We start from the raw sequence: 27,012 nt of genomic DNA on the forward strand, positions 1-27,012 counted from the left end.
GTTCACTGGCTGAATGTGTGATACTTTAGCAACCCATTTGACAGTGCCACAGAACTGCTTTGCTTGGAATGACTGGCTGGGTGGGTTTTAGGGGCAATTGCAGTCATGCCACAATGGTGCCACAATTGTAAATGTGAAGATGATGCAGTTATGATGTCATAAATCTCAATTTGTAACTGCCTAAAAGAATACCAGCTGATATTTTTTAATGAAATGCAACCAAAGCTTAACAAAACAGGAAACTAATCCTGCCCTTCTCATGGTAACCATTGCTAATGGAATCGATGCAGCAGAGTAGCCAAGAGAGAGCTGCATTTATGAGCTGCACCAGAGTTCCAAAGTGCCAAGGATGCTCTCATTACTTCTCTTTCTCTACTCTGTCTTTCTGCCCTGCGCTCCACTCCCAGCCCCCAAACCAAATGCTTGGTAGAGTGTATTGCACTCGGGAAGCATTACTGTTTGGTTGCTTTTCTAATTACTGTTTGGTGCTTTTTTTCCTTCCTCCTCTCTCTCTTTTTCTCTCGTTTGTGTGCTGTGAAGTGTGATTTGGCAGCATTCTCTGCTTTCTCTTTCTTGTCCACAGTGGCAGCGGCACTTTGGTATCTACAGTGTGAGAGAAGGAACCTTGACTAGAAATGGCAGCTGTTGCTTGGAAGAGTTTTCTGCTTCTCTGTCCCCTTTGGTTTCTTTCCTTTCCTTTTTTTTTCACCTTCTGCACAATTGCCTTCCCTTTCTTACTTTAAAGAGAAAGTCATCCCTCCCACCTGCTTGCCCGCCTGCCTTTGGATTGAAAACTCTTGTGATCATTAAGAAACCCATGGTGCTGCTACCTCCCGCACATGTGTAAACATCCGTGTTTGAGCAGAAAATATCAAAACCAGGATTACTAGTTTGCAGCAGCAACAGCAGCAGCAGTAGCCACCACCACCACCTGGATGCAGTTTACATGTAAAACAAACCATATAGAGCTCCTGCATCATTCTTTCCTGCTCTCTCATGCTCTCTTTGTACTTTGTAAATGATTTTTTTAAAAAAGAAGAAGTGCACTATCCTTTTAAATGGAGACTTTTTTCCTTATAAAAAAAAATTCCAGAAACAAATATGCATGGCCTATGGTGTGTGTACTGTTATTTCCACTATCCTCCTTTGAACGTTACCGCACTGTCCATTTTCATTGCCGAAAGAGAAGGTGCATTGAAATACCAGGGGACCCTGGGCCACCTCAGGGGTATATTCTAAGGAAAGTGGATAATGCTGGGGGGTTGGGGATAGCAGTGAGCAGTGGCTGGTTCTCAGGAAGGATTGGGCTGTTCCACCTGATCTTGCCAGTTAAACTAAGCACCAACCCAAGATCCATTTTTAAAAGGTTTTATTTTATATATACATAGATATATATGTATATTTTCTAGAAAGGTATTGTTACCTCACTGTTAGTGTTCCTGGGCTATTGGAATAGAAGGCTGGGGGTGGGGTGGGAAGGGTGGACATTTTGTTGAATTATGCAGCTTGCCAAATCAATCCAAAGACTTTCTCTTTATTACACAGAGGAGCTTTTCTTGTGGTCTTTTTATTTTTGATAGAGGGATGCTGGAAGGAACTGTTTGTGTCTTTCGGTTGGGCTAGAACCTGGACCTAATGACTTTGGGCAAAATTTAAGTGCTTAATGATCTAAAATGAGGTCACTCTTCTTTATGTGTCTTGATTGACTTCAGAAGTGAACATAGGATTGGAATTAATTGCTATTAGTACTTCTTAAATCACTGAATTCTGGTCAGTCTATCACATGGCCACTTTTAAAGAATTAACACTTTCATTTATAGTTGAAAATCCACAATGTAAAACTGTATCCCCATTATGACCCTATTTTTAAAAAACAAAACAAAAAACAAAAACACCAAATTAAATTTTTGACCTGTATGGGAGCCTGCTGGCAATATCTTGAAAATATGTATATATAAAAGTTCTATCTCTACACACTTAGCAAGGGTTATATTTGTTTTCTATAACAGATCTTGGAACATATGTATCAACCTCTTTACATTGTTGTCATAATTTTGCTCAAAAGACTTTTACATCTGGGGCATTCTATTGTACAAGAATGAATGTAGAAAACAAAACATTACACAAAATCTGTGGGAAAAATGTAAAAGTGCTGCGTGTGTGTTTCAGGAATTGTGTTCATTTTCCTTTTTTCCCTTTTTTTAAAGAAAAATTGAGCAGAAAAAGCTGGATCAAATGTGCCCTGTACTGATACGTTTGAATAAAAGTTTGATTTCCTCTATTGAGTTGGGCTTGGGTGATTTTATTTAGGCATGTTTGGGAGTTTCTTTAATTCTTTTATGACAGGCGCATTAAGCAGTCACTGATGTTTGTTGTCCAGTATTTCCCATGTATTTGTAATGCAGAGAAGTACCATTGTTCAGCAACCACTTTCTATCCTGGTTCCCACTCTGCCTCTGTTAGGATCTCTGGAATACACAGACTACTACTTTTATTCAGAACTACACTTTTCAGAAATCTTTTCAGCAATCCTATAGGGCAGGTAATTGTTAAATCCATTTTGCAGATGAACAGACGAGGCTCGGAGAGCTGTGTGCTCAGTTATGTAGAGGTCACTGTATCTAAACTGCTCCCTTTTTGGAAGTAAGTCTGAAAAGCCAGAAGATGCACTTCAGCAAACCACTTTGTTCAGCTGACAAACATGTTGAGTACTTTTGAATAAATTATTGTGAAGGATAACTTAAGCTCAGATTCACATACAGGGTATTTTAATTGAGGTAGTAGGAGTGACTTGGACCATTCAGTTGTCACAGTTTGGTTGGTGAGTTGTCCCTGCAATTGGCTCCTTCTCTTAAATATTGGTGAATCAAAATTTATCATCTCCCCATCTCAGATCAACATGGTAATCCAACAGACTAGTTTCTCTAGTGGTTGATTGGTATAACATTATAGCACAGAATTTTGGGTTTTAGATGGAGTACTGTAAACCCAGCCTGAAATACAGTTGGAGCAACCTAGGTTTTGGTATTGTTTTTCCCCTTCTTCCTGCTGCCACATTATCTTTGTGGTGATTAAAGTGAACACAGCATACAGCTGAAAGCTTTCAGCCTACAGACACTCTGTGCAGTTATCACCATGTGGTGGCATTTGTTGGCTTGCCACATGAGACATCCACCCTCTTTTTCCATATGCTCTGAGAGCTGAAAGTTAGTAAGATCTGAGTAAATTAATACCATGTGCTGTAGGCTATATTTCAGAGGAAAAAATTGGCAAAACCACCACCGAAGTTACTTTGTTTCAGAAAACACTATGAAATCTGTGGGTTCCCCATAAGTTGACATGTGACTTGAAGGTGCTTGCAAGCGCACATACACATATACACACACACGATGGTGGCCACTTCTTTGAAGACGTTTTCTTACTTTTATTTCATAAGAAGAGCAGTGAATATGCTCAGAGAATGATGTTCAGATTTCCACAGGTTGTCGTGGTTTCTTCTTAATCTCTAACAACCTAAAAAGAATCAGAGCCTCAGTTGTCTCCCCCCCCCCCCCCCCAAATCTTCTCTCCTTCCCTATATAATCAGTGGTGCTTATTAGGGAGATCACAGTCCTGAATCTACAAGACCTAAACAGGGCAGTGGAGCATGGGGGTGGGAGGGTGAGACTTGAAGATGTCTCATATACAGGGTTCCCATGAGTCAAGGTCAATTTAAGGGTAATTAACAACAACATTAGAGGCAATGAGGTTGTGTGTGTGTGTGTGTGTGTGTGTGTGTGTGTTTAAGCCAAGGTAACAAATGCAGCTTGCCCAGAGTCCTTGCATCCTGGGTCTGAACCAGTTGTAATCTCACCAGGAGACCTTTCTGAATGTTGTTATCCATGGGACTCCACAGGCTCTATTCCTAATAAGTGTTCTCCCCTCCCCCTGCTCACAATTACCAGTGGAGTATGCCTGCCTACTTGCCTGCTAAGTATAGGTCTACAAACAGCTTCTCTGTTTTTCCATTACAGCACGGATGTTGAAGTGGCCAGGTTTTGAGATGTTTCCCTGACTGTGTATAGTTGTAAGTTTACTATTAATTTCCCCCCACTAGCCAAATCCTTTCCTTCTGCCTCATACCTTACTCCTTAGAGTGCTCTGGACTGACTCTTTTTTAACTACTGGTGAATCTGGAACCATAATGTGGAGGTGGAGGGTGTCATTGACTATGGAAAAAGCATTGCTAATGAACAGCTATAGACACTACACTGGTGAATTCCATTCTCCATGGGTGATTGGTCAGTTCAGAGTTTGACTCACCTGCTTGCAACTCAGTCCACTGGTTGGAGTTTTATTGCTATTCTCTGGCCAATGGAAATGAGATTGCTTTTCCTCTGCTGGCCTCTGGGGTAAATGTCTATGCTTCAGTCTATGTGACCCCTCTCCTATATCCACGCAGGTCCCAGCATAATCCCTGCCTCAGTCTCCACACCCTTTTGCTACATCTCTTCCTGGGTTTGGATATTCATTGGGCTGTTCTAAATCTGGGAAGCTGGGGTTTCTTTGGTTTCATCCTGGTGGTTTGAAGCTTTTATATGGGCATAGGTATATTTTGTTAAATCCACTGGGATGCAGATCACTTCCTTTCTTCTCCCTTTAATGCAGTGCGGATCCTTTGGTTTGCACTGTTTGGGTTTTTGTCCTACACATGAAGATTCTGTCTTAGAAGAACACAGGAGCTCCAATCCAAAGTGACATGTCTATACTCAGAAAAGGAGCAAGGCATTGAGGTTGTGGGGGGGATGGGGTTCTGCTCTAACACTGACTTGTCTGTTAGGGCAGCTTCTTGAATGTGGTGGGAAACATGTGCCTCTGCCAGCATTTGAATCAATTACCTTCTCATTGTAAACATGACTACCATACATGTAAAGATAACCTGTATCATGCTGACAAAGATAACAATCAACTTTTTTAAAAAAAATCCACAGCTGCTTACCATTTCAATATTTTTTTTCCTGTGATTGCTACACCAATAGTGAATGTGTGGCAAAAATGTATTTTCTGGGTTGTAATTACAGGACCACTGTCCTTTCAGTAAGTGATTTAATTTCTTTGAATTTCTGGTTTATAGCAGATGGGTTTTATAAGGAAAATGTGGTGGCATCACTCTGCCACAGTTGGAGTCCAGCCGGTGTTGGTAGAGCAGGACGATGCAAAGAATCCTGGTTAGGGATCAAACATAGTGGTAATAAAATAAATTGAGCCCACTTGTCTTCCCCCTTCTCCTCTAGCTCTACACTGATGTTGAGAAGCAGCACAAAGCTCCTGTCAGGCTCCTAAGTTACCCTACCCCACCCTGCCATTTGCCATTACAAAAATAGTTAACTATTCCTTGATGAGTCACAGTGTGAACAATTTTCAATACTTTATCTCTCCCCACACCTCCCTCTTTAAGTTCTTTCCAGCTTCAAAAAAATCTATTTTAGCATCCCCTGGGAGAAAAATGATCTTAGACTTTGCATTAATTAAGTAGGGTATATTAATTGCCTGTGCTTTAAAAATAGGATAATTAATCTTCCTTCTCGGAACTAAACAGGCCTTTTAAAAAATCAGGACTGGCTGCTAAAATGTGCTAGTGTGCAACAGAGGGGTGATGCCTGTCCACATCTGCACAGCAATACCCAAATATGTGTATCTTGTACCTGCAGAGTTTATCTACATTTCCTCTCTCCCTTCTAGGAATAGCTTTTGTATGGTAGTATGCTGGGGGGGGGGGTAGCTGTAATACCAGAATACAAAATACACGCTGCTTTAAAATAAAACATGTATTGGCACTGGTTCCCTTTTCGAAAATTGGCTTTATCATAGTCATGGAGGTTAATCCAAAGTGTGATCATTGTATGCAACTCTTCTTCTTCCCGCCCCACCATATATTGCATATATTTTAAAGAAACATGCATTAGAAAATAACATTCATGTATGTACTTCATATCCATTTAGTACATATTTTATACTTAAATAGAAACACATCTCTAGAAAGCAGGGATTTTGAGTAACTATTCTGGAATTCAAATTAGAGAAGGCATTATGAAAGTTATATTTTTGCTTCCACTGCAATTCCCCCTGTAGAAACAGCCTCCTGTTGTCAGTCTTTTTAGTTTCTAGGACTACATTTGGAAGGTTCTTGAGCCTTGCCCGGAAATGAAAGTACAGCCAAACAACTTAACTCAAATATGCTGTATGTCTTTAAAATCCTGATCTTGATGCACTGCTATCATATCCCCCGAAAGTGTGAAAGAATATTCTAGCCCTCCCTCATTTCGTGCTGTCCAAATGTGTTGTCCTACATTTCTCTCCATCAGGAGCCAACATGGCTAATGGGGATGCTGCAAGTTGTAGTCCAGCACATCTGAAATATGCCAGTTTGGAGAAAGCTGGAATACTGTATAAAGGCACAACAGTCTAGTAACAGTATTATTTAACAATTGGCTGGCTATTAATGTTAATAAAAATTTTATGTCCCTCATCTGAGCCAGTAACACTGTGAAATGGGCCATTCTTCTTTCCTTTCAAAAACTAGTTTATTTTATCCACGATCTTTCTGTGAGGTCTTGGCCAAGCATGGATTTTAATACCTGCTCTGATATTGGCTACAGGGTCACACATTTTCCTTAGGTAGCCAAAGAAATGTGACTTCAAGGAAGCCATTTCTGTACAAAACAATTTCTAATTCAGTAATGGTTGGGACGAGGGCAGACAAATTGAAACATAATCAAGACACAAGTGTTCCTGGTCAATCACAAGCCTGACCAGGAAATAAGGTTTCAACTAGAGCTGAATGGAGCTACACTCCCCCTGAAATCTCAGGGTTGCAGCTTGGTTGTACTCCTGGACTCAGATCTGAGCCTGAATGCCCAGCTTTCGGAAGTGGCCAGGAGAACATTTGTACAATTAAAACTAGTGCACGAAGTTGGCCCTATTCCTTGGGAAGCCAGGTCTAGCTATTGTGACACATGTCTTGACTACATCCACTTTAGACTACTCTATTTGGGCACTCTATGGCCCAAATACCCTAAAGACACTAGATCCTGTCTGATCTTTGAAACAAAGTAGGGTCAGCCCTGGTTAGTACTTGGGTGGAAGACTGCCAATGAGTATCAGATGCTCTAGACAATATTTCAGAAAAAGAAACAACTTCACAGTATGCCAGTGCAATTCATGGGGTTGCCATAAGTTGACAAACAACTTGAAGGTGCGCACACACACACAAGGCACTTTACATCAGGCTGCTTTTGGAAGCTCTTCAGAAACTCCAGTGGGTCTAACAGGCTGCTGCCTGGGGCTGATTACAAGGCTCACATAACTCCTTTGTTGAAACAGCTTCACTGGCTATCAGTCCATTTCTGGGGATATTTCAGTATGCTGGTTATGAACTTTAAAGCCTACAAGAGGTTGGATCCAGAGTATGTCCCTATACAAGCTGATCCAAGTTCTAAGATCTTTTGGGAGGGGAGGGCTTTCTCTAGGCCCTACAACCTTAACTATTGCTTTTGGATAGGGCATGAGACAGGCTTAGAATCATAGAATTGTAGAACTGGAAGACACCACAAGGGCTAACCAGTCCAACCCTCTGCCATGCAGGAAATCTCAATCAAAGCATCCCTGACATATGGCCATCAAGCCGCTGTTTAAAGACCTCCTAGGAGGGAGACTCGCCCACACTCCGGGGGAGTGTGTTCCACTGTCAAACAGCCCTTACTGTCAGGAAGTTCCTCCTAATGTTGAGGTGGAGTCTCTTTTCCTGGAGCTTGCATCCATTGTTCCGGGTCCTAGTCTCTGGAGCAGCAGAAAACAAACTTGCTCCCTCCTCAATATGACATCCATTCAAATATTTAAACAAGGCTATCGTATCACCTCTTAACCTTCTCTTCTCCGAGCTAAACATCCCCAGCTCCCTAAGGCGTTCCTCATAGGGCATGGTTTCCAGACCTTTCACCATTTTAGTCGCCCTCCTTTGGACACGCTCCAGTTTCTCAATTTCCTTTTTGAACTGTGGAGCCCAGAACTGGACACAATATTCCAGGTGGGGCCTGACCAGAGCAGAATAGAGTGGCACTATTACTTCCCTTGATATAGACACTATACTTTTATTGATGCAACCTAAAATTGCATTGGCCTTTTTAGCTGCCGCATCACACTGTTGACTCATGTTCAACTTGTGGTCTACTTGGACTCCTAGATCCCTTTCACGTGTTGTCTCCTTAAGCCAGGTGTCCCCCATCCTATATCTGTGCATTTCATTTTTCCACCCTAAGTGCAGTACCTTACATTTCTCCATGTTGAATTTAATTTTGTTAGCTTTGGCCCAACTTTCAAGTCTATTCAGGTCATTCTGAATTTTGATCCTGTCCTCTGGTGTATTAGCTATTCCTCCTAATTTGGTGTCATCTGCAAATTTGACAAGTATGGCCCCAATTCTGTCATCCAAGTCGTTGATAAAGATGTTTAATAGCACTGGGCCCAGGACAGAGCCCTGTGGGACCCCACTGGTCACTTCTCTCCAGGATGAAAAGGAGCCATTGTTGAGCACCCTTTGGGTTCGGCTGGTCAACTAATTACAAATCCATGTAATTGGTTGACTGGCCAAACCCAAAGGGTGCTCAACAATGGCTCCTTTTCATCCTGGAGAGAAGTGACTTCTCAGTACCTGCTCCAAGGCTGTGTAACTCTTTCCCACATGAGGTCCAGTTAGCCCCCACCTTGCTTACTGGAAGATTTTTTTATATCTAGGCAGGCATTTGATTTATTTTAATCATATGGCAGAATATTGCTTAAAACTGTGTGCTCTGTTTTTATGTTCTAACTATATTTTTTAAAAATTTAAATATGTATTTTAATAGAACTGATATTTAATTGCTTCAAAATTTTTGTATAATACATTTTAAGATAAACTTTTATTTTGAATTTTGTAACCCTCCTTGGGTTCCTTGATATGGGAAAGGTGGAATATAAATTGTACAAATAATAATAATAATAATAATAGTTCCTGTAAATTCCAACCTCATGTCCTACCCACCCACCCTTCCACCCACTCACACATGCACAACAACATCCTACCTGTCCTTTACCAGTGCTTACTATCTCTATATATTTTTGCTCTAAGAGCTGTAGCCAATTGGAGTTGGTTACAGGGAGCACACAATTCCCTTGTTGCAACAGCTCCATTGGCTTCCAGTCCATTTCCGGAATCCTGGGCACAATTCAAAGTGCTAGTTTTGACCTATAAAACCGTATACAGCTTGGGTCTAGGTTATTTGGAGGACTGTATCTCCCTTTATGAGCCCACTAGAGTGTTGAGATCTTCCAGAGAGGACCTTCTCTCTGTGCCACCACCCTTTCAGGCAGGAACAAGAGAGAGAGCCTTCTCGGTGGTTGCTCCCAGGCTCTGGACCTCCCTCCATAGAAAGGCCAGGATGGCCCCATCCCTGCCCTCCTTTTGGTGGCAGATAAAAATATTTTTGCGTCATCAGGCTTTTTCAAACTGACAAGGGTTGGCTTTCTTTAAAGCTGTTTAGGTTTTAATGTTTGTATAGAATTTTAAACATGTTTTACAGTTTAAAGCATGGCTGTTTAAACTTTTTAAAACTGTTTAATTGTTTTTTAAATTTTATATTTATACATTTTAATTTCCTGCTCACCGCCTTGAGTCCTTGTAGTGAGAGAAAGGCAGGCTATAAGTGAATAAAATAATAATAAAATAATAATAATACCTTACTGCTTCTGAAGCATGTCTTAAATACTAAGGCCAAAATAGAGCATCCTAAAATAGTATGGGCTTCCCTGTCTTTTTTTCAGTATGCCTTGGTTAAATCTAGAAAGCTGTGTTGCATAATTTTGGTAGTACATGTAAAGTTGTCCTGTGACATGGTGAAAACCCAGCCCTTTTTTTGACATGATTTTGATTGCATGGAATATGCTCCCATCAACCCTTTGCAAAAATAAACTCACTGTGACAAAATATAAATCACTTGTAATACTGGATTCAAGTTGTACTTCTGCTGTTTAGCAAAGCTGTTTTTGATTTAGTTTGAGTTTTCAGATGTGCCCGGTGTCTTTGTCTCTGACATTTGCAAATGTCACCCTGAAAAAAAAATCACATCCCCATGTGCTCTCTCCATCTTTGTATGACATTCTACTGGAAACAGGAGGCACAAAGTCCTAGTCTGGCTTGCCAACTTGATAATCAGAATAAAGTATGGCCCACTATTTTCCCTTGTGTCATCTTCTTCTAGGATTGGGATCTTGTGAAAGAGAAAGTTGCCTTGCTTAATGTTGGGAAGAGATGACTTGGTTGTTCATTGAGTTTTCCTATAAAAACAGAGTTTTCCTAAAGAGAGAGGCAGAATAATTTATTGTTCCATGATTTCCATCATTTATTTGGATGAGTGCTTAGAACAGCCTGCTCTAGGCTCTTGTACCTTATACCCTGGTGTCCTCAGATCTGGAAGAGAATGGGTGAATTGCTGCTGTACCTGATATGTATGTTGCACAATGTGTAGATAGTTGGAGAGGTTAGGGTTAGTTACTCTCTGCCTTCCGAGTGCCTTTTAAGAAGCAGAGCCCTCCCTCCAGTCCATCTGGTGCCATCCAGCCATGGAGGAAGAGATGCAGGCCCAGCTCCATTGGACCTGGCCTAGATTAAGAAGCAGAGCCCTTCCTCCAGTCCATCTGCCATGGTCCAGGCCTCACAAGGAGAGAAGAATTGTTGGACCTGGTCCCCTTCCCCACCACCATTCCCTTCTCCTTTTGTGTCGTGTCTTTTTAGATTGTGAGCCTGACGGCAGGGAACTGTTTATTTAAAAATAATAATATTGTAAGCCGCTCTGAGAGCCTTTAAGGCTGAAGGGCAAAGTATAAATACCATACATACATACATACATACATAGGGAAAGTTACTTGTTAGACTACAGTTCCAGAATCACCCCAGCCAGCTTGACATTTTCCCCTGCACTGTGGATGTATGTTTTAATGTTTCATCTTTTAATTTTAGAATGAAGGTTGTAAGATCTGAAATCTGTCCTCCCTGTCTTAAAGCCAGTCTGTCTGGACAAATGTCAAGCACCATTTCTCTGTTGTTGAGCCATACTCTACAAATTGTTGCCTAAAGAGAAGCAGTTGATGTAACACCCCCCTTAGATTTCTCTGTACCAAGCTAGAGCAGGGAGAAGTGAGCTATTGGCTGGGAAATGCTTCCAACTCACCCACCCAGTGACCCTAGCCAGACTTAGATTTGTCCATGATGGAGCAGCCTGCACCTCAGAGTCTAGTCGGCCCACAATAGGTATGCATTCACAAGTTTTGGAGAGCAACAGCTTGCCCTGAATAAGTGCAAGATGTTCTGGGGGAAGCAGTGCTCTACATGTAGGTGGTTGTGTTGTAATTACCAATAAAATGTGACTTTCGCATGGATGGAGATTGGGAAGGAAAGAAAGACTAAATTAATCTGAAAATATCCAGTTGTTCAGGATACCTAGGCTGGAATACTGTTTGGATTTTTTGTGTTCATAACCTGAGGTAATATTAGCAGAGCTGCTTCCCCCCCCCCCCTCCAACATAGCCTAAAGAGCTATCCAGTACTGTACCTGCAATATTGAAGTTTTGCAACAGCTGCCAGACAGCATCCAAGGGCAGAGCCAGCCATCAGCACAAACAGCTGCTGCTTGGCTCTGGGAAAATTCCTTCATGCCACTGTTGGGCTTCTGTCCAAAACACACTGCAGAAATAATCCAGTTTGAGATTGCTTTAGTTGCCCTGACTCAGTGCTATGGAATCCTGGGAATTGTACTTTATTGTGGCATCAGACAGAGAAGGCTAAATGTCTCACAAAACGGCAGTTCCCAGAATCCCCTAGTATTGAGCCACGGCAGTTACAGTAGTCTCAAACTGGATTATTTCTGCAGTGCTTTTTGGACCTTGGAATTCTTTGTCCTCCCTTTCCAGTGCTTGGACCATTGTGCAAATATACAGACAAAACTTTATGCTACTTAGTTTCAACTAGGATCTTGGTCCTAGAAATAACCATGTAGTCCTAAGATCAGGGTTGTCCAGGCAGCTGATTTTGGTTTTCACAAAAGGAGAACAAATTAATGTATGCTAATTATAGTTGCATTTTTTGTGCCAGAGAAGATTTTCTACTAGAAGTGTGCACTGGCTTTTGATATTAGGCCCCTAGATAGAGGGGGATGCAACCTTGCCTTACTATTCTGCTCCATAGTGCCAGTTTTGTTTTTATTCATGACAAGCAAGAAGCTAATTTTGCCTAAACTGCATGATATAAAATTGATAGAAGAGCCATTTTAAATCTATTTTTCTCTTGGGGATGTATCTGTATTAGGGCTTGTGTTTAGGGAATGTGTACAACCTGAAACAAAATATGCATTTATTCATTCACCAACAGTTATGAATTGCTTATATTATTATTATTATCATTATTATTATCATTATTATTATTATGATTATTATTTTCTGAAGAAATAAAACCACTGTTCTGGGGAAACTTGTTGGAAAGAGTTAGCTACCAAAAAGCATTGAAAAGGCAACTTCTACAAAGTGGGCATTGTAACATTAAAGGCCAAGCCACCATTGGGTGACCAATATCTTAAAACACCACCCTAAGAGTGGTGGATGCAACATTTGAACAGGTGGACAGGGGTCAGTAATTCTCTCTGTTGTCATGGGACAAATATTTGTAGGTAAGTAATGAAACCTTAAACCAGGCCTATTAGCATAGAGACAGCCATTGCAGTTTCCTCAGTGCTGATGTGAAATGTGTTTGTAATGAAATGTGAGCTGCCTTTATCTTGTGAGCCACCCTGAGTCCCTTTCTGGGAGAACGGTGGCATAAAAATTAATTAATTAATTAATTAAAGTAAGTTCCCATCACCCATTTGGATGTGGCATTCTGTGCCAGCTCCAGCCAGTGTTCCTATTCAGCCAACCCTTCCTCCATGATACTCCATTCCACCTCCCACCCCACAGTTGCACTTCCACAACCTCAGGGCACTGCTGAGCTGGCTAAAACCTCCCTTTTCTGCCCTGATGGAGCTCTTTCGGCTAATTAAATATGGAGACTCATGCCTGAACATGAGAAGGTATTTGTAGAAGAACTCAGTTATCTTGATTGCCATGAAATGTTAACACATTTTGTTTCTCTGGGAAAGGAGTTGGTATAAAATAAGATTAGCTTTATATTTTAATCACTGAGATTTTTAATGGAACCCTGAATCTTGAAGGTATGCATATTAAGTTCCTTAGCTGTTTTTGTTCAGCTCATTCTTTGTACTCTTGCCTTTTTTATCTGGAGCATGCTGAAATGAGAATGCCATGCTTATGCCTAATCACACCCACCCAACCACTGCATGTGGAATTGCTGAGTACAGGACTCATGTGCCCTCAAATAATGTAGAGGCTGGCTGTGTGATGAGCACCATTCCTAGGATCATTTGTGCTTTTGCAACTTAGGGTTAGAGTGGAAGTACATTTTGGCACAAAGAGAAGTGGGAAGAAAGGAGAGAAGACAAGAGACAGCCCCCAAACCCAGAAACAACAAAAGCAGCAACCTCAAACACTATGGGGAGGAGTATCCAACAGTACACAGTCCTTGTAAAACTGATATTCTCTAAACATTCTGCATAGCCAGCTTCCTGTGGAGCACAACTTAAGCTCTCATATCAAGGCAGCATCTCTCGGGAGGAGGCTTCTTACAAGTTTGTTTCCATGAGGGGAAGGGCCATTTTGGTGGCATCTCCATGGTAACCATAATATGTGCTCCAACTCTTTCTAATATATTCCCTGCCAGAAGTGAGACGATTTCAGATGTATGCATTCATGCTGCTGTTTGCACAAGGCAAAGCAGTGTCTCTTCATCTGCCCTTGTTGTAATAGCATTGCATATAGTTGGAATCAAAGGTGCTAAAGATGCAGGCATTTTAGGCTAAAGTCACCTTCCAACAAGCCATTGTTTAAAATGTGTTTTGTGCAAAGCGATGTTGCCTTGATTGCCATGGGAACTATGCTTTAGTGAACAGCACTAAGGCTTGTTTGTTGTTTGTTCATTCTTTCATATCTCATTCTTTCATCATTCCTGTCGGTTCAGGCCAATCCATTCCTAAAACTCTTTCTGCTCATGCCAAGCTTTGCTTTCTCTCCGCAGGAATCCTTTTGCCAACGTTCAACTCAAACCAACAGTGACAAATGATCGTTCAGCTCCTCTCATCAGCTGATCCCAGGGAAGTTGGGTGACAGCGGGTACCTCACAGCTTTTATTCCCATTTCACCTGTGTTACATTTCTCTGGTGTCCTTGTAAAATGTACCAGTCTTTCCCAGAATTCTTATGTTTATAGTTAGACTGAATTTCAGCCTCCTACTTGAAAAGCAGGTGATGGCACATTTATTTTGTTTCACTCTTTAGAAACAGAAGAAATACTGTGGCCTTAGAGCAACATATATCTTGAAGATTACATGATAGATAGGACTATGGACCAGTCTCTGTATTTCCCACCTATATCACTTATAAATAGTGTGCAAAATCCATTCCAAGGATGGTGATGAATCAGGAAGACTACTAAGAAACACAGAATTTCTTCTTTTGCAATATCCTATAAACCACTTAAAATTTATCCTGGATATCCTCTGTCATCAGTGGAGATCAATAAACTGAATCTGTGGACTTGATGGTTGTCTACAAGAGCTTTGGTGCTACACAGTGCTACAAGGTGGTAATGTCCAGCAGTTCTGGATCCTCATGAAATACAACTGTGGACCAAGGGCAGTACATTATATGGACTGAAGTATTTCTTAGCTTTAATAACTCTTGACTTATACTCTGGTTTTTCTTCAGATTGTATAAATCTTGACTTATACTTCTCTCATTTTCCTGGGTGGGGCTTTAGCTGTGTAGCCCTCTGAGCCCAAGCTTACTAGAGCTGGATTCTAAAATATGTACTGTCAGCTTGCCTTTTAAAAGTTTTCATTAATAATCCAGATTTCTGCATGTACATCTTACCTGTCATCAAGTAAAAGAGTGAAGCTAAATTAGCCCTGGCTATTGTGGCAAGACCATCATCCCATACTGTTATGTGAAAATCATCATGTAAACATGTTTTACCTTCTTAATATTGTTGTGGTATTGTAAGTAGAAGAAGGTCCTTTGCTGTTCTCAGAAATCACCAGCAGCTGCCCTGTCCCATTATAATTTCTTGCTAATGAGGCATGTGAAGAATCATAAATTACAAACTGAGATTCATTTCCCACCTAACTCAGATTCTTGCAGTGGAATTGTCTGCCTGTCATGCCTACAGTGCTTTTTCATTCTGTGCTGCAGAAACAAGCTACTTTAGGCAGCCTGGCACCAGCTAAAAATTGCAAGTGCTGTTTGAAAGGTTCTGTGACAAAAACAATACTGCAGTCTTCCTTTTTGTTCCTAATGTGTTCTTGCACTTGCCTTACAATGTAGATATTAATACATTCATTAAAAAAAGCTTTTGTATATATGCCATCCAGTTAGGGATCAAGATTCCTTAAGCTGAAGTGCAGAACGCTCAGTGCTGCATAGCCATTAATGCATTGAGGTATCAGTGCATAGTTCCCAGGAATAGACTACCAAAATGGGATTTATGGGGTTGGGCTTTGTACAGCTGACTTTCTGTTGCTTGGAGCTTTGGTTTGTTCTTTGAACTGGTTTGACGTTGGATGCAAAGTACTAACATAGTAAGTGGCAGATAGTCTGTTGTTAGGCAAATTGCTTCCATGTTTATACCTCTCTCCGCTTGTTCTGCGGATGTGTGAGTGAGCAACAGGGCTGCACAGGCTAGATGCACCCCTAAGGAAATGTTCTCCACCTGTGCAGAATGTCTTTAATTCAGTCATCTATGCTTGCTTAATAAGTGTTTCAGGAGCTTTGTTCACAGAAATGCAATAGTGTTTCTCACACAGAAGGTTGTATTTTGAGTAATGCAATAAGCCATGCTGTCCAAAAAGGTCAAATTCTATGTTGATGTAGAAAGGATTTAGGGTTGTTGTGTTTGTTTGCTTGTTTTTTACCAGACTTGTTGGTTGTGGTGAGAAACAAGCAGGGGGAGGGAGATTGTTAGCTGTTTACCTATGCCTGACTCAGCCCAGCATCAGTGGTAGAATCTCCTGCTTTATAAAGTTTTTAGGACTCTAGCCTTGCTGCAGGTAGTTTACCTGTGCAAGCAGTGCATCCAAGTCCCAAATAATGCAAAGCACATAGCATTAAAAAGAAAAATAATAAATTCACCATCACCTAGTCTTCCAGTCCCAGGTTATGGATAATCTTCAGGTAAACTTTTCTAGAACTAGTTTTGGATCTCATTAAAAGGAGCCTAACACTGAGACTTTTCTTTGTGCTGCCTGAATGTTCTGTCCAACATGATTTGGAGATGGGATCTGACCTTATGTTTCAGAAGTCTTATGTAAGGGATGAGATGGGGATTGGCAATAGCAAGTAGGGAGAGGATTGTACAAACTTAGTATGAAAATGTGCACATATTCACTTAAAAATGCCACTGCATCTTCTTCATTCTCCATGGGTGTAGCTGGAGCAGGGGGTGGGGGCAAAATGAGGGCAAATAAGAATTCTATTGCCTACTCCATTAATTTTTCCTTTAGCCCCCAAATTTCTAGCATTGCTGTAACTTAAAACTTCAATTAAATATTTAGAAAAACAGTTTAGGCATCCAAAGAAAAGGGGCAGGAAAAGTTACCAAGGAAAACATACCAAATGTAGGCACTGAAGGTTTGAATAATTTTCAGTGTCTCACTCGCTGCAATACTAGAAATTTGAGGTCTGGGAATTGTCCTTATTTTGACACCACCTGGTTACAGCCTAGTCTCTCTCTGGATGCTGCAAATTTTTTCCTGCTCCTTACATTATTCACATGGTTGAGCGGGCACAATCAAGTGAGATGTAGTGGATGGGAAAATCACTGCATGGTTTGCCTGTGCACTATCTTTGATGCCTGTTGGTACGGGGAATTGAAATGAAGCAACTGTACTTACGAGAAATGTTGAAAACCCCTTTAAAATATTGTTTTTCTCTCTGGAGGGTGAGATCATAGAATCATAGAGTTGGAAGAGACCACAAGGGCCACCCAGTCCAATCCCCCTACCATGCAGGAACATAGAATCAGACTCAGAATTTTGTCCATGCTTTTGTTTGGATGATATTCCCTAAAATCTGCCGAAGTTCTCTAATTCTCCCTTATGTTACTGCTTGAAGAGTAAATGGTTTTCTCTGTAAAGTTGCATTCTGTTGTTTATTGGCTGCCTGTATATCATGTTTGGTTAATAACACCCGCAGGTTAACAATATTTCAAGGTCCTCCGCTGCTCTCACTGCAGAAGCCATGAAATTATATGGTAGGACTAGGAAACTGGCCTTTCAGATGCTGTTGGGCTCTATTTCCCATCAAACCATGCCAGCCTGAGTAAGGGTGAGGGGAGCAGTAAACCATCAAGATTTACTATGAAGCAGCTTCCTTAGTCATATCGTAAGGCTTAGAATACCATCTCTACTTAATCCCCTGATTTCTGCTGCTGTGGGATAAATAAGAGCAGGCTCTTAATCTCCAATTTTCAATTAGAAGAGACAATTTATGTATATAAGACTAAGAAGGAATAACCACAGCCAGCCAATTTCATCATAAGGAAAAGTGCCCCATGACATTTGTGCTAGAAGAAAAGATGGCAGGATAAAGTGGAGCCTTTCCTTACGTGGGGCATCTGTTCCGGACCTCCCTGCATAAGGCAAATCCCGTGTAAGCTCGAGCCCCATTCAATATAATGGGGCTTGTGCTCATGGTGGCGTGGTGCGTGCACCATTCATTTAATGGTGACACGACTTCCATGTAAACAGGAAGTGCACCCACGTATGGAGCGGGTGCACTGTACTTGTTCTGTTATCTCATTATCTAACTGAAGCCTACTCAACAGCCAATGCTGCTCCCACTTGCCAGAGCAGAAGAATATGGCCTCAGTCCTATTGATTATTTGATTTTATGCTGTTTTAATTTTTAATATGTTTTAACAGGTCAACTTGTTTAATATTATTTTAGTCTGTTTAAATTATTTTTGCTTTACATTTTAAAAGATTTTGAACTGCTTACACTGATTTTATTTGAACCTGAGATCCCCCAGCATAGTCATTACATATCTTGTGGAGAGCAGGCAAGATTGATGAAACATGTGGCAATGTTCTTATAGCCAGATGCAAAATGATTACACCAATGCCAAGATGAATGGAAGTCTCTGCTCTGTTGTAATTGTATGGTGCATAGCTACAGGTGCATAGCTAGATGGTTCTCTGATCCTGTCTGCTCCTCATGAGGCATGAGCGTCAGAGACTATACAGTAAGTCGGGGGACTTTGAGCTCTATGGAAGAAGAGAATAATAAACCTCTACAGCCCACAGAAAGGATATACACAGGTGTAACAGAAAATGCCACTGAATGAATTCCAGCTGTAGTAGATTAATACTTACACAACTTTCATTGGTTCAGTGGGTCTATTTCAGTTGAGAACCCTGAGGATGCAGGCCTGTACAGCACACAGTAGATGGATCTTAGTGAAAATTAACAGAGGGCCACAAGGCATTGTATGGTGTAACTTTTTCTATATTAGCTGCTTTCACACACTGTACTCTTACTTTGTGCATACTACTGTAGCTATAGATTCCCCAAGGTTTTATACTCATGTCTGGTTTTTTTTTTAAGTTTCAGAGTGAAACCCATTTCACACCCTAGATAAAACATGCAGTTGCCTTCCAGATGCGCTTAAATCTATGACAGTAGCAGTGAGACAAGGAATGATGTGCATCCTTGAAGTGTAACACTGCTGATTTTTGAACAATGTAAATTCATTCTAGTGCCACCAGCAAAATACTTGAGGTTTTCTTATTCTTCTGGGTTTTAAAATCTCTTGTTGGAAGACAATATTGTTTAAAGGGTGGCTTATCTTGCAAAGGGAGAATTCTTTTTTGGTAACAAAATAATTTATGGTAGAAAACTGAATAAAAGGAATACTAATCTTTTAGTCTGGTTTTGTACCATTCATTGGTAGGGAGAGTTCCACTAAACACTTTAGGAGTGTATATGCCACACCAAAATCAGATTACAGAGCATAAGTCTAGTGACAAGTATGGTAGTTTACTCTGTTACTGAGTCACTGTCCAGTCTTTTGACAGCGTCTGAGCCAAGAATAATCTAACTCAGACCTGGCCAAGGCCCCCAATCATGTTAGTAGCTCCAGTCCAATTGTGCACTACCAGATCTGGAACTGCAAAAGAAGGGCTGTCTCAAAGAACTAGGGCCCTTATCAGATGGCGGGTTTTGCAGCTCCAATCTGGACTTACTTATGGTCCAACCATGCGAATTCACATTAAAATGTGATGTATTATCACATGTGATTGCTTTCTATGGGGAGCAGTTCAAAGCCAGATCCAAAGTCACTCCAAAGTGACTCCTGAAGTAGGTGAATTCGATAACAAGCGAATTGACAAAAATTGTTTCCAAGCTCACTTCGATTTCAGTTCAAATTGCTCTGGTGTGGAAGATCACCCCGATCTTGCCCCCCCTTGGCCCCCTGCGTCCTGTGCCTTTAGCCTCCTGCGCCCCTAGTGACCCCCTGCATCCTGCTCCTTCATCCTCCTCATCCTCCTGCACCCCAGTCTCGCCCCTAGTGAGGCCCTGCATCCTGCTCCTGCATCCTCATCCTCCTGCACCCCAATCTCACCCCCAGTGAACCCCCGTGTCCTGATGCTTCATCCTCATCCTCTTCCTCCATCACCCTGATCGTGCTCCCACTGGCCTCCTGTGTCCTGGTGCTAAGGAGGGGGCAAGCAGAGGTAGCAGTGGGAAATGACAGCTAAGGAGGGGGCAAACAGAGGAAGCAGGGAAGGATGACAGCATCCAGAGCCCCACTGAGCATGCGGAAGGGTGCCGATTCGAATAATTGAATCTGCAAGGTATGTACCAGTGTGGTAATTCAATGTGCACTGCCTCCGCTTTGACTCAGGAATCACCACAATTTTATTCTTAGAATCATAGAATCATAGAATCGTAGAGTTGGAAGAGACCACAAGGGCCAGCCAGTCCAACCCCCTGCCATGCAGGAAATCACAATCAAAGTATCCCCGACAGATGGCCATCCAACCTCTGTTTGAAGACCTCTAAGGAAGGAGACTCCACTACACTTCGAGGGAGTTTGTTCCACTGTCGAACAGCCCTTACTGTCAGGAAGTTCCTCCTAATGTTGAGGTGGAATCTCTTTTCCTGCAGCTTGCATCCATTGCTCTGGGTCCTAGTCTCTGGAGCAGCAGAAAACAAGCTTGCTCCCTCCTCAATATGACATCCATTCAAATATTTAAACAGGGCTATCATATCACCTCTTAACCTTCTCTTCTCCAGGCTAAACATCCCCAGCTCCCTAAGTCTTTCCTCATAGGGCATGGTTTCCAGACCGTTCACCATTTTAGTCGCTCTCCTTTGGCTATGCTCCAGTTTCTCAATGTCCTTTTTTAATTGTGGTGCCCAGAACTGGACACAGTATTCCAGGTGGGGCCTGACCAAAGCAGAATACAGTGGCACTATTACTTCTCTTGATCTAGACACCATACTTTTATTGATGCAGCCTAAAATTGCATTGGCCTTTTTAGCTGCCGCATCGCACTGTTGACTCATGTTCAACTTGTGGTCTACTTGGACTCCCAGATCCCTTTCACATGTTGTCTCATTCAGCCAGGTGTCCCCCATCCTGTATCTGTGCAGTTTATTTTTCCACCCTAAGTGCAGTACCTTACATTTCTCTGTGTTGAATTTAATTTTGTTAGCTTTGGCCCAGCTTTCTGGTCTATTCAGGTCATTTTGAATGTTGATCCTGTCCTCTGGGGTATTAGCTATTCCTCCTAATTTGGTGTCATCTGCAAATCTGATAAGTATGCTCCCAATTCTGTCATCCAGGTCATTGATAAAGATGTTGAATAACACTGGGCCCAGGACAGAGCCCTGTGGGACCCCACTGGTCACTTCTCTCCAGGATGAAAAGGTGCCATTGTTGAGCACCCTTTGGGTTCAGCCGGTCAACCAGTTACAAATCCATGTAACAGTTACCTTGTCTAGCCCACCTTTTACAAGCTTGTTTGCAAGAATGTCATGGGAAACTTTGTCAAAGGCCTTACTGAAATCAAGATATACTACATCCACAGCATTCCCTTCATCTAACAAGCTGGTAATTTTATCAAAGAAAGAGATAAGGTTTGTCTGGCATGACTTCTTTCTCTGAAACCCATGTTGACTTTTTTTGATTATGGCATTGCCTTCTAGATGTTCACAGACTCTCTGTTTAATGATCTGCTCTAGAATCTTTCCTGGTACTGATGTCAGACTAACTGGACGATAATTGTTGGGATCCTCTTTTTTCCCCTTTTTGAAGATGGGGACGTTTGCCCTCCTCCAGTCTGCTGGGATTTCTCCTGTTTTCCAGGAGTTATCAAAGATTATTGCTAATGGTTCCGATATTACATTTGCCAGTTCTTTTAATACCCTTGGATGTAGTTCATCTGGTCCTGGAGACTTAAATTCATTTAGCTTAACAAGGTATTCTTCTACTATCTCTTTACTTATTCTGTGCTGAAATTCCCTTAATCTGTCCTCTGCTCCATTATCCTCAGGTTGAGCACCTTTTTCCTTTTCTGAGAAGACTGAGGCAAAGAAGGTGTTGAGTAATTCTGCCTTTTCTCTGTCTTCTGTTAGCATTTTGCCATCTTCTCCACGCAGTGGCCCTACCATTTCCTTCTTCTTCCTTTTGCTGCGGACATATCCAAAAAAGCCCTTTTTGTTGCTCTTAACCTCTCTAGCAAGCCTGAGTTCATTCTGCGCTTTAGCTTTTCTGACTTTATCTCTCGCTCGCTATTTGTTTGAATTCCTCTTTGGTGATTTCCCCATTTTTCCATTTCTTATACATGTTCCGTTTCAAAAGTAGCTCAGTTGAAAGTTCTTTAGTCATCCATCCTGGTTTCTTGAGACATCTCCCATTTTTCTTCCTCACTGGAACTGTTTGAAATTGTGCCTTCAGTATCTCCCTTTTTAGAAACTCCCATCCATATTGAACTCCCTTCTCTTTTACTATTGTTGACCATGGGATCACACTCAATATTTCTTTAAGTTTACTAAAATCGGCTTTCCTAAAGTCTAGGATGCGTGTTTGACTATACCTGGCTTCTCCTTTCCATTGTATAACAAACTCCAGGAGAACATGGTCACTTCCACCTAAGGATCCCACCACTTGCACCCCATTAACCAAGTCATCCTTGTTGGTTAGGATCAGATCTGCTGACCCCCTTGTTGCCTCTTCCACCTTTTGGACCATGAAAATGTCTTCCAGGCAAGTGAGGAATTTGCTAGACCTGGAGGATTTGGCTGAGTTTGCCTAATCTTCACATGTGATAATGACATTAATTGCCTTGGATTCAAAGTGACCCTGCTTCTCCCTCACTACGGAAGTGCTTTGAATTGGGGCTCCTGTTTCATGTGTGATAAGGCTCTAGGAAACAACATGATGCACCTATCTGTAGTCACCATCTGACCAGACTGCTTAGTAGTGCCTAACACCATTGCTGCTTCTCCCTTGTTGTTGCTGTGTTCTTTCAAGTCATTTCTAACTTACGGCAACCGTAAGGAGACCTTTTCTGAAGCTGAGAGTGTGTCACTTACCCAAGGTCACTCTCTGATAAATTATCTTCAAGCCCACCTCATTCAAAGGCCTGGTTGTAAAACCAATCACTCCTTGCACTTTGGTTTTATACACATACACACACATAAATTCTCCATGCATACTATTAAACAGTATTCAGGCAGCAAACCAGTGGGTATTTGAAAAGGAAGTATATTTCTATAGCTAGCCAAGAGCAAATTTAGGTCAGTTGGCATCAGGTGCAGCTCTGAAAATGTCTCTTTTTAATGCACTCTCATCAACCACAAAAGCAGTATAGAACCCCAGAGTAGGGACAATGGAAAAAGAGCATTTAATTCTGTTACCTCTTCATTTCCAATGCTACATCCAGCTGATACAGCTTTCCCTGCAGCTGTCCTTTTGCTTCCTGATTTGTATCTATCCTCCGTTGGGGAGAGGAGTCATGTAGTCTTCCAGATGTTTTAGGCTGGGAAGGCCCAGCATTATTTACCACTGACTAGGCAGCTGGGACTTCCAGAATTCAGCATCTGGTGGGGTCCATGATTCCCACTCCTATTCTAAGGCATGACTGAGAACCTTTGCAAAGAAGGAAGCTTTGGAACTCTACAGCCAAACCAAAACTGCAAGGTTAAATGAGTCACAATTCATCATGGCCCCTGCACTGCCATATACAACCCACACTTTCAATATATCATGTTGGCTTCCAAGTGTGGACGTCAGATGAGAACAGGCAAAGATTGTTTTATTTTAAAAACTTTTTATTTTTGTTGTTGTTATTGGACCAATGGCATTTGACACACATGCTGGGAGCTGTATGGAAATCAGCACTGATAAAAAATACAGCAATTATGACCCGTATCAATAAAATATACACTGTAAATAGCGCCTCTTTTTTCTTTCTCGCTTTTTTTAAAAAAAATAAAGAAAACCATAAACCAAAACATAGCTCTAGCTCTGTCCTCATGCAGCCACTTAGGGGCTGAAACCATTTTGATGCTATAGACCATATGCCTCTAGGAGCTTTCTGTTTGGATGCAGGGCCAAAAGGAATGCAATGGAAGGTCAAAGTATGGTGTGGCTGCTTAGCAATGGCCGATCCCTGAAGTTGCTACTCCTTGGACCTCACTGGACCTTTGCCTCTTTGAAGACTCTTCTTCCTCATGTTATTCCCATGTCATCTCACATGGAGGAATGAAAATGTACCAAATGGCTTCTCTTCAAACTAGGACGGGGCAGCATGCCACACACACACTCAGCCATGGCAGTGCCACCACTGCAAATAGAGACACACAAGTACCTAGCTGTATCAACTTTTATCTCCAATGGCTGCCTACAGCACAGAGACAAGTAGAACAGCCATACAGACGGACACAACCTGTTATGTTTGCTCCATCAAAGTTAGATAACTGCATGGGCTGCTCAGCAGTGCAAGGCCCATCTTTCTTTGGCAGAATATCCTGGAGCTTTGCCTCAAATAGATGCTTAAGCTGGTGCACCTGCAGTAAAGAGAATTCTCTCCCTGCCTGCAGTGGGCCAAATGCCTCCCAGTGGTAGAATAAAGAGAATGTGCCTGTTGGCATGCCATCCACTGACACCCCCACAAGGCATCTTGTATATAGGCAGATAAACATATCCCTTGGGGAAGATGCATTTATCTTCTTGTGCCTGTGGCTAATGTTTGCTGTTGGTGTTGAGTCTAAGCTTACCTGCCTCAGAGGTAAATATGCACACAGCTTTATAGCCACTGCTGCTTGATTTCCACCCATCTTTTTCTTCACTGATGCTTTGCATTCATAACAGTGATGGCAGCTTTCTCCAAAGTACAGCTTTTTCAGCCTCGTCCACAGGCACCAGTTTGGACATGGCTCTTGCTGTAAAATGTGTTCAGAGGCATGCTCTTTACACAGAAACACACTCCTGGGGACAAAGCTGCTGCCACATCAGGCAAGCTCAGCTGCTTTGCAGCCAACTTTGGTAAAGGCACTGCCTGCTCTGGCTCACCCAAGTAGTGCATGTGCTATACTCTTCAAACATTTTTATTCTGTGTCAAGAATAAGCTGGCTTCTGCATTTCTTATAGATCATGCAAATTAAGCAATGCATCAATTTTGTGTAACATGTCCTGTTGCTGCCAATTATGTTGAAAAGCCTGGCACAGAAGCACCTGACCTCTACAAATTCTACTCTTTACCTCTCATCCCTTGTACCTGGCCTTCCTCTGTGATGAAACTATGGGACATGTACACACACCACTTTCACCAGTTTCTGCAGATGCTATTCTTCAAGGAGACGGAAGGAACCAACACTTCTTAATGAGAACAAAGGAATAAATGACAGTTATGAGGACAACATCCATAGCTATCTGGAACAAAATTCTACAGCAAAGCTTTGCTTGCCTTGAGCTATGCCTGACTTCAGTAATACCATTTTACAGATGTGAGAAATTGAGGCTATGAAAGAATAGGTTGAGTAGCACAATAAACTCAAAAGAATCTGAACACCGTGATAGGTGGAGCTTTTCTTTTTCTCCTTCAAAGTGTCAGAAATTTTCAGGATTGTGATTTTTCCAGATTTCTCAAATTCTGCTTCTAGTAGTTGTCAGAGTAATGAAGCAGACACTGAAATCCTGGGAATCTTAACAAAAAATTACGAATCTCCTTCTAAAGGTTCGCTAAGCACTGTTTGCCTATTTCAGGGTTATCTTTATAACCATAAAGCCAAGAAGAAACCAGTTTTGCTCCTCATATGAAAGCAGATATTAGGAAGCCTAACATTCTTTTGGAGTGTCTGGTTAGTTTCTTTAACCCCATGGAGCAACAGCACATAGAAATCCCTAATAAGCATTAATCAGTAAGGAAAAATCTAACAACCACACTAGTCTGGATAGTGCATCTCCTGATGCAAGACGGAATCCTGCACATGGCTTCATCCTACTCATTCTCTACATGTAGCATGAATCATTGGGGACAGGAGGCTAACTTGTTCAATTAAAAATAAATGCTGACTATGTCTGATGCTAAGAAACCAAGCCATAAGAAATTAGTTAAAGCAGTTCACCATAAAAAATAAGCCACTGCATCTTGGACGTAACTAGGTATTAATATTTGTAATTAAGTCCTTTTTGGCATATCTCAATTACACTATCACCACAAATTGAGATAAATTCACTCCTGTGGTGTAATGGTAACCATTTAGTTAACTGTATAGTTAGAGGTGCAGCCTTGCTAAATGGTTAAAGTGCTGGCTCAAGCTGTTGTCTTGCACCCTGCTGAGGTGTTGAGGCAACAAGACAGGCAGAAAGGGTGGGTGTTTTGTCCCACAAACCAGGCACTTGTAGGCTTCAGATGTGTGTGTGTGTTTTAAATAAGCAAGAGTAACTACATTAGTTACTTCTACTTTCAGACTACAGGCTTTTAGTGCTCCTATAACAATTTGCTTTGAAAATATGGAGTGCTTTGGAAGCCACAACTCTAATGAATTGCTTTCGAAAAGTAATCAGTTAAATTACTTTACAGAATAACAGTGTTGATGTTCTGGTACAACCTGCGCTAAGGGAATTTACTTCCAGGTAAGTCTGTATAGGAGTGCAGTCTTCCACCATGCCACATCCAAAAGCAGATGGAAGGCCCTCCCTACACCCCAAGTGCCACTGCCCAGCCTCAGAGCGAGATAAGCAGCATCTGCTGGATTTTCTCTGCTAACGGTTCCTTTTCCTTGTGTGTCAGTCTTGACATTGTAAGCCTGATGGCAAGGAACTTTCCTCTTGTTCTTTTTCTTGTAAAGCATTATGTACAATGATGGTGCTATAATAAAATAATTTAATAAAATAATAATAATAATAATAATAATAATAATAATAATAATAATAATAATGCAATCCTATATGTAATCGATAAACCAGTGGGGCTTACATCTGAATAGTCATGCACAGGTTTGTGTTGTAAGAGTACTTCCAGGCCGTGGACTTTTAGTGTTACTCAGTCACTGCTATTGTTCAGTGAGACTTTTCTGCTGCAAGCTGCACATAACAGCATGGATAACAACAAACTTCCCCTACAGAATTTTATGTGTCGATGTACTTTGTCCTCTGTCCCATCGACACTAGCCATGTGGATTGGGGAATGACAAAGAAACTAAGCACTTCCTTTCAACTGTTTATAATGTTTAACCTTTGAACTAAAATGTGGTCTTCCTGAAAATACTACTATTCAAATATTTTAATAACTTTCCATATAGATTAAAAGGGAGTACATACAAATCTTTT

General features: G+C 41.5%; 2 protein-coding genes across 12 annotated transcripts in view; one reads left to right on the forward strand and one right to left on the reverse strand.

The window, feature by feature from the left end:
- Positions 1–17,304, forward strand: part of BAIAP2 (BAR/IMD domain containing adaptor protein 2) — a 165,040-nt gene extending 147,736 nt beyond the window's left edge. For 2 of the 6 annotated variants that reach the window (XM_089539468.1, XM_089539478.1), the window contains 2 exons: positions 4,014–4,066; positions 14,195–17,304. In XM_089539468.1, coding sequence (XP_089395594.1) covers positions 4,014–4,041 — 28 coding nt within the window. In that variant the 3' untranslated portion in view covers positions 4,042–4,066; positions 14,195–17,304. Of the gene's footprint in view, positions 1–583; positions 2,282–4,013; positions 4,067–14,194 lie in introns of those variants that run through there. The other 4 variants (XM_089539451.1, XM_089539470.1, XM_089539460.1 and 1 more) reach the window with 2 other exon arrangements.
- The window catches only part of LMTK1 (lemur tail kinase 1), a 225,955-nt gene that overhangs the window by 60,722 nt on the left and 138,221 nt on the right, over positions 1–27,012 (reverse strand). The gene's annotated exons all lie outside the window — the stretch shown is intronic.

This window comes from Sceloporus occidentalis, unplaced genomic scaffold, assembly GCF_023333645.1.
Source record: "Sceloporus occidentalis isolate IW3139 unplaced genomic scaffold, rSceOcc1.0.p SCAF_1, whole genome shotgun sequence".
Taxonomy (NCBI): domain Eukaryota; kingdom Metazoa; phylum Chordata; class Lepidosauria; order Squamata; family Phrynosomatidae; genus Sceloporus; species Sceloporus occidentalis.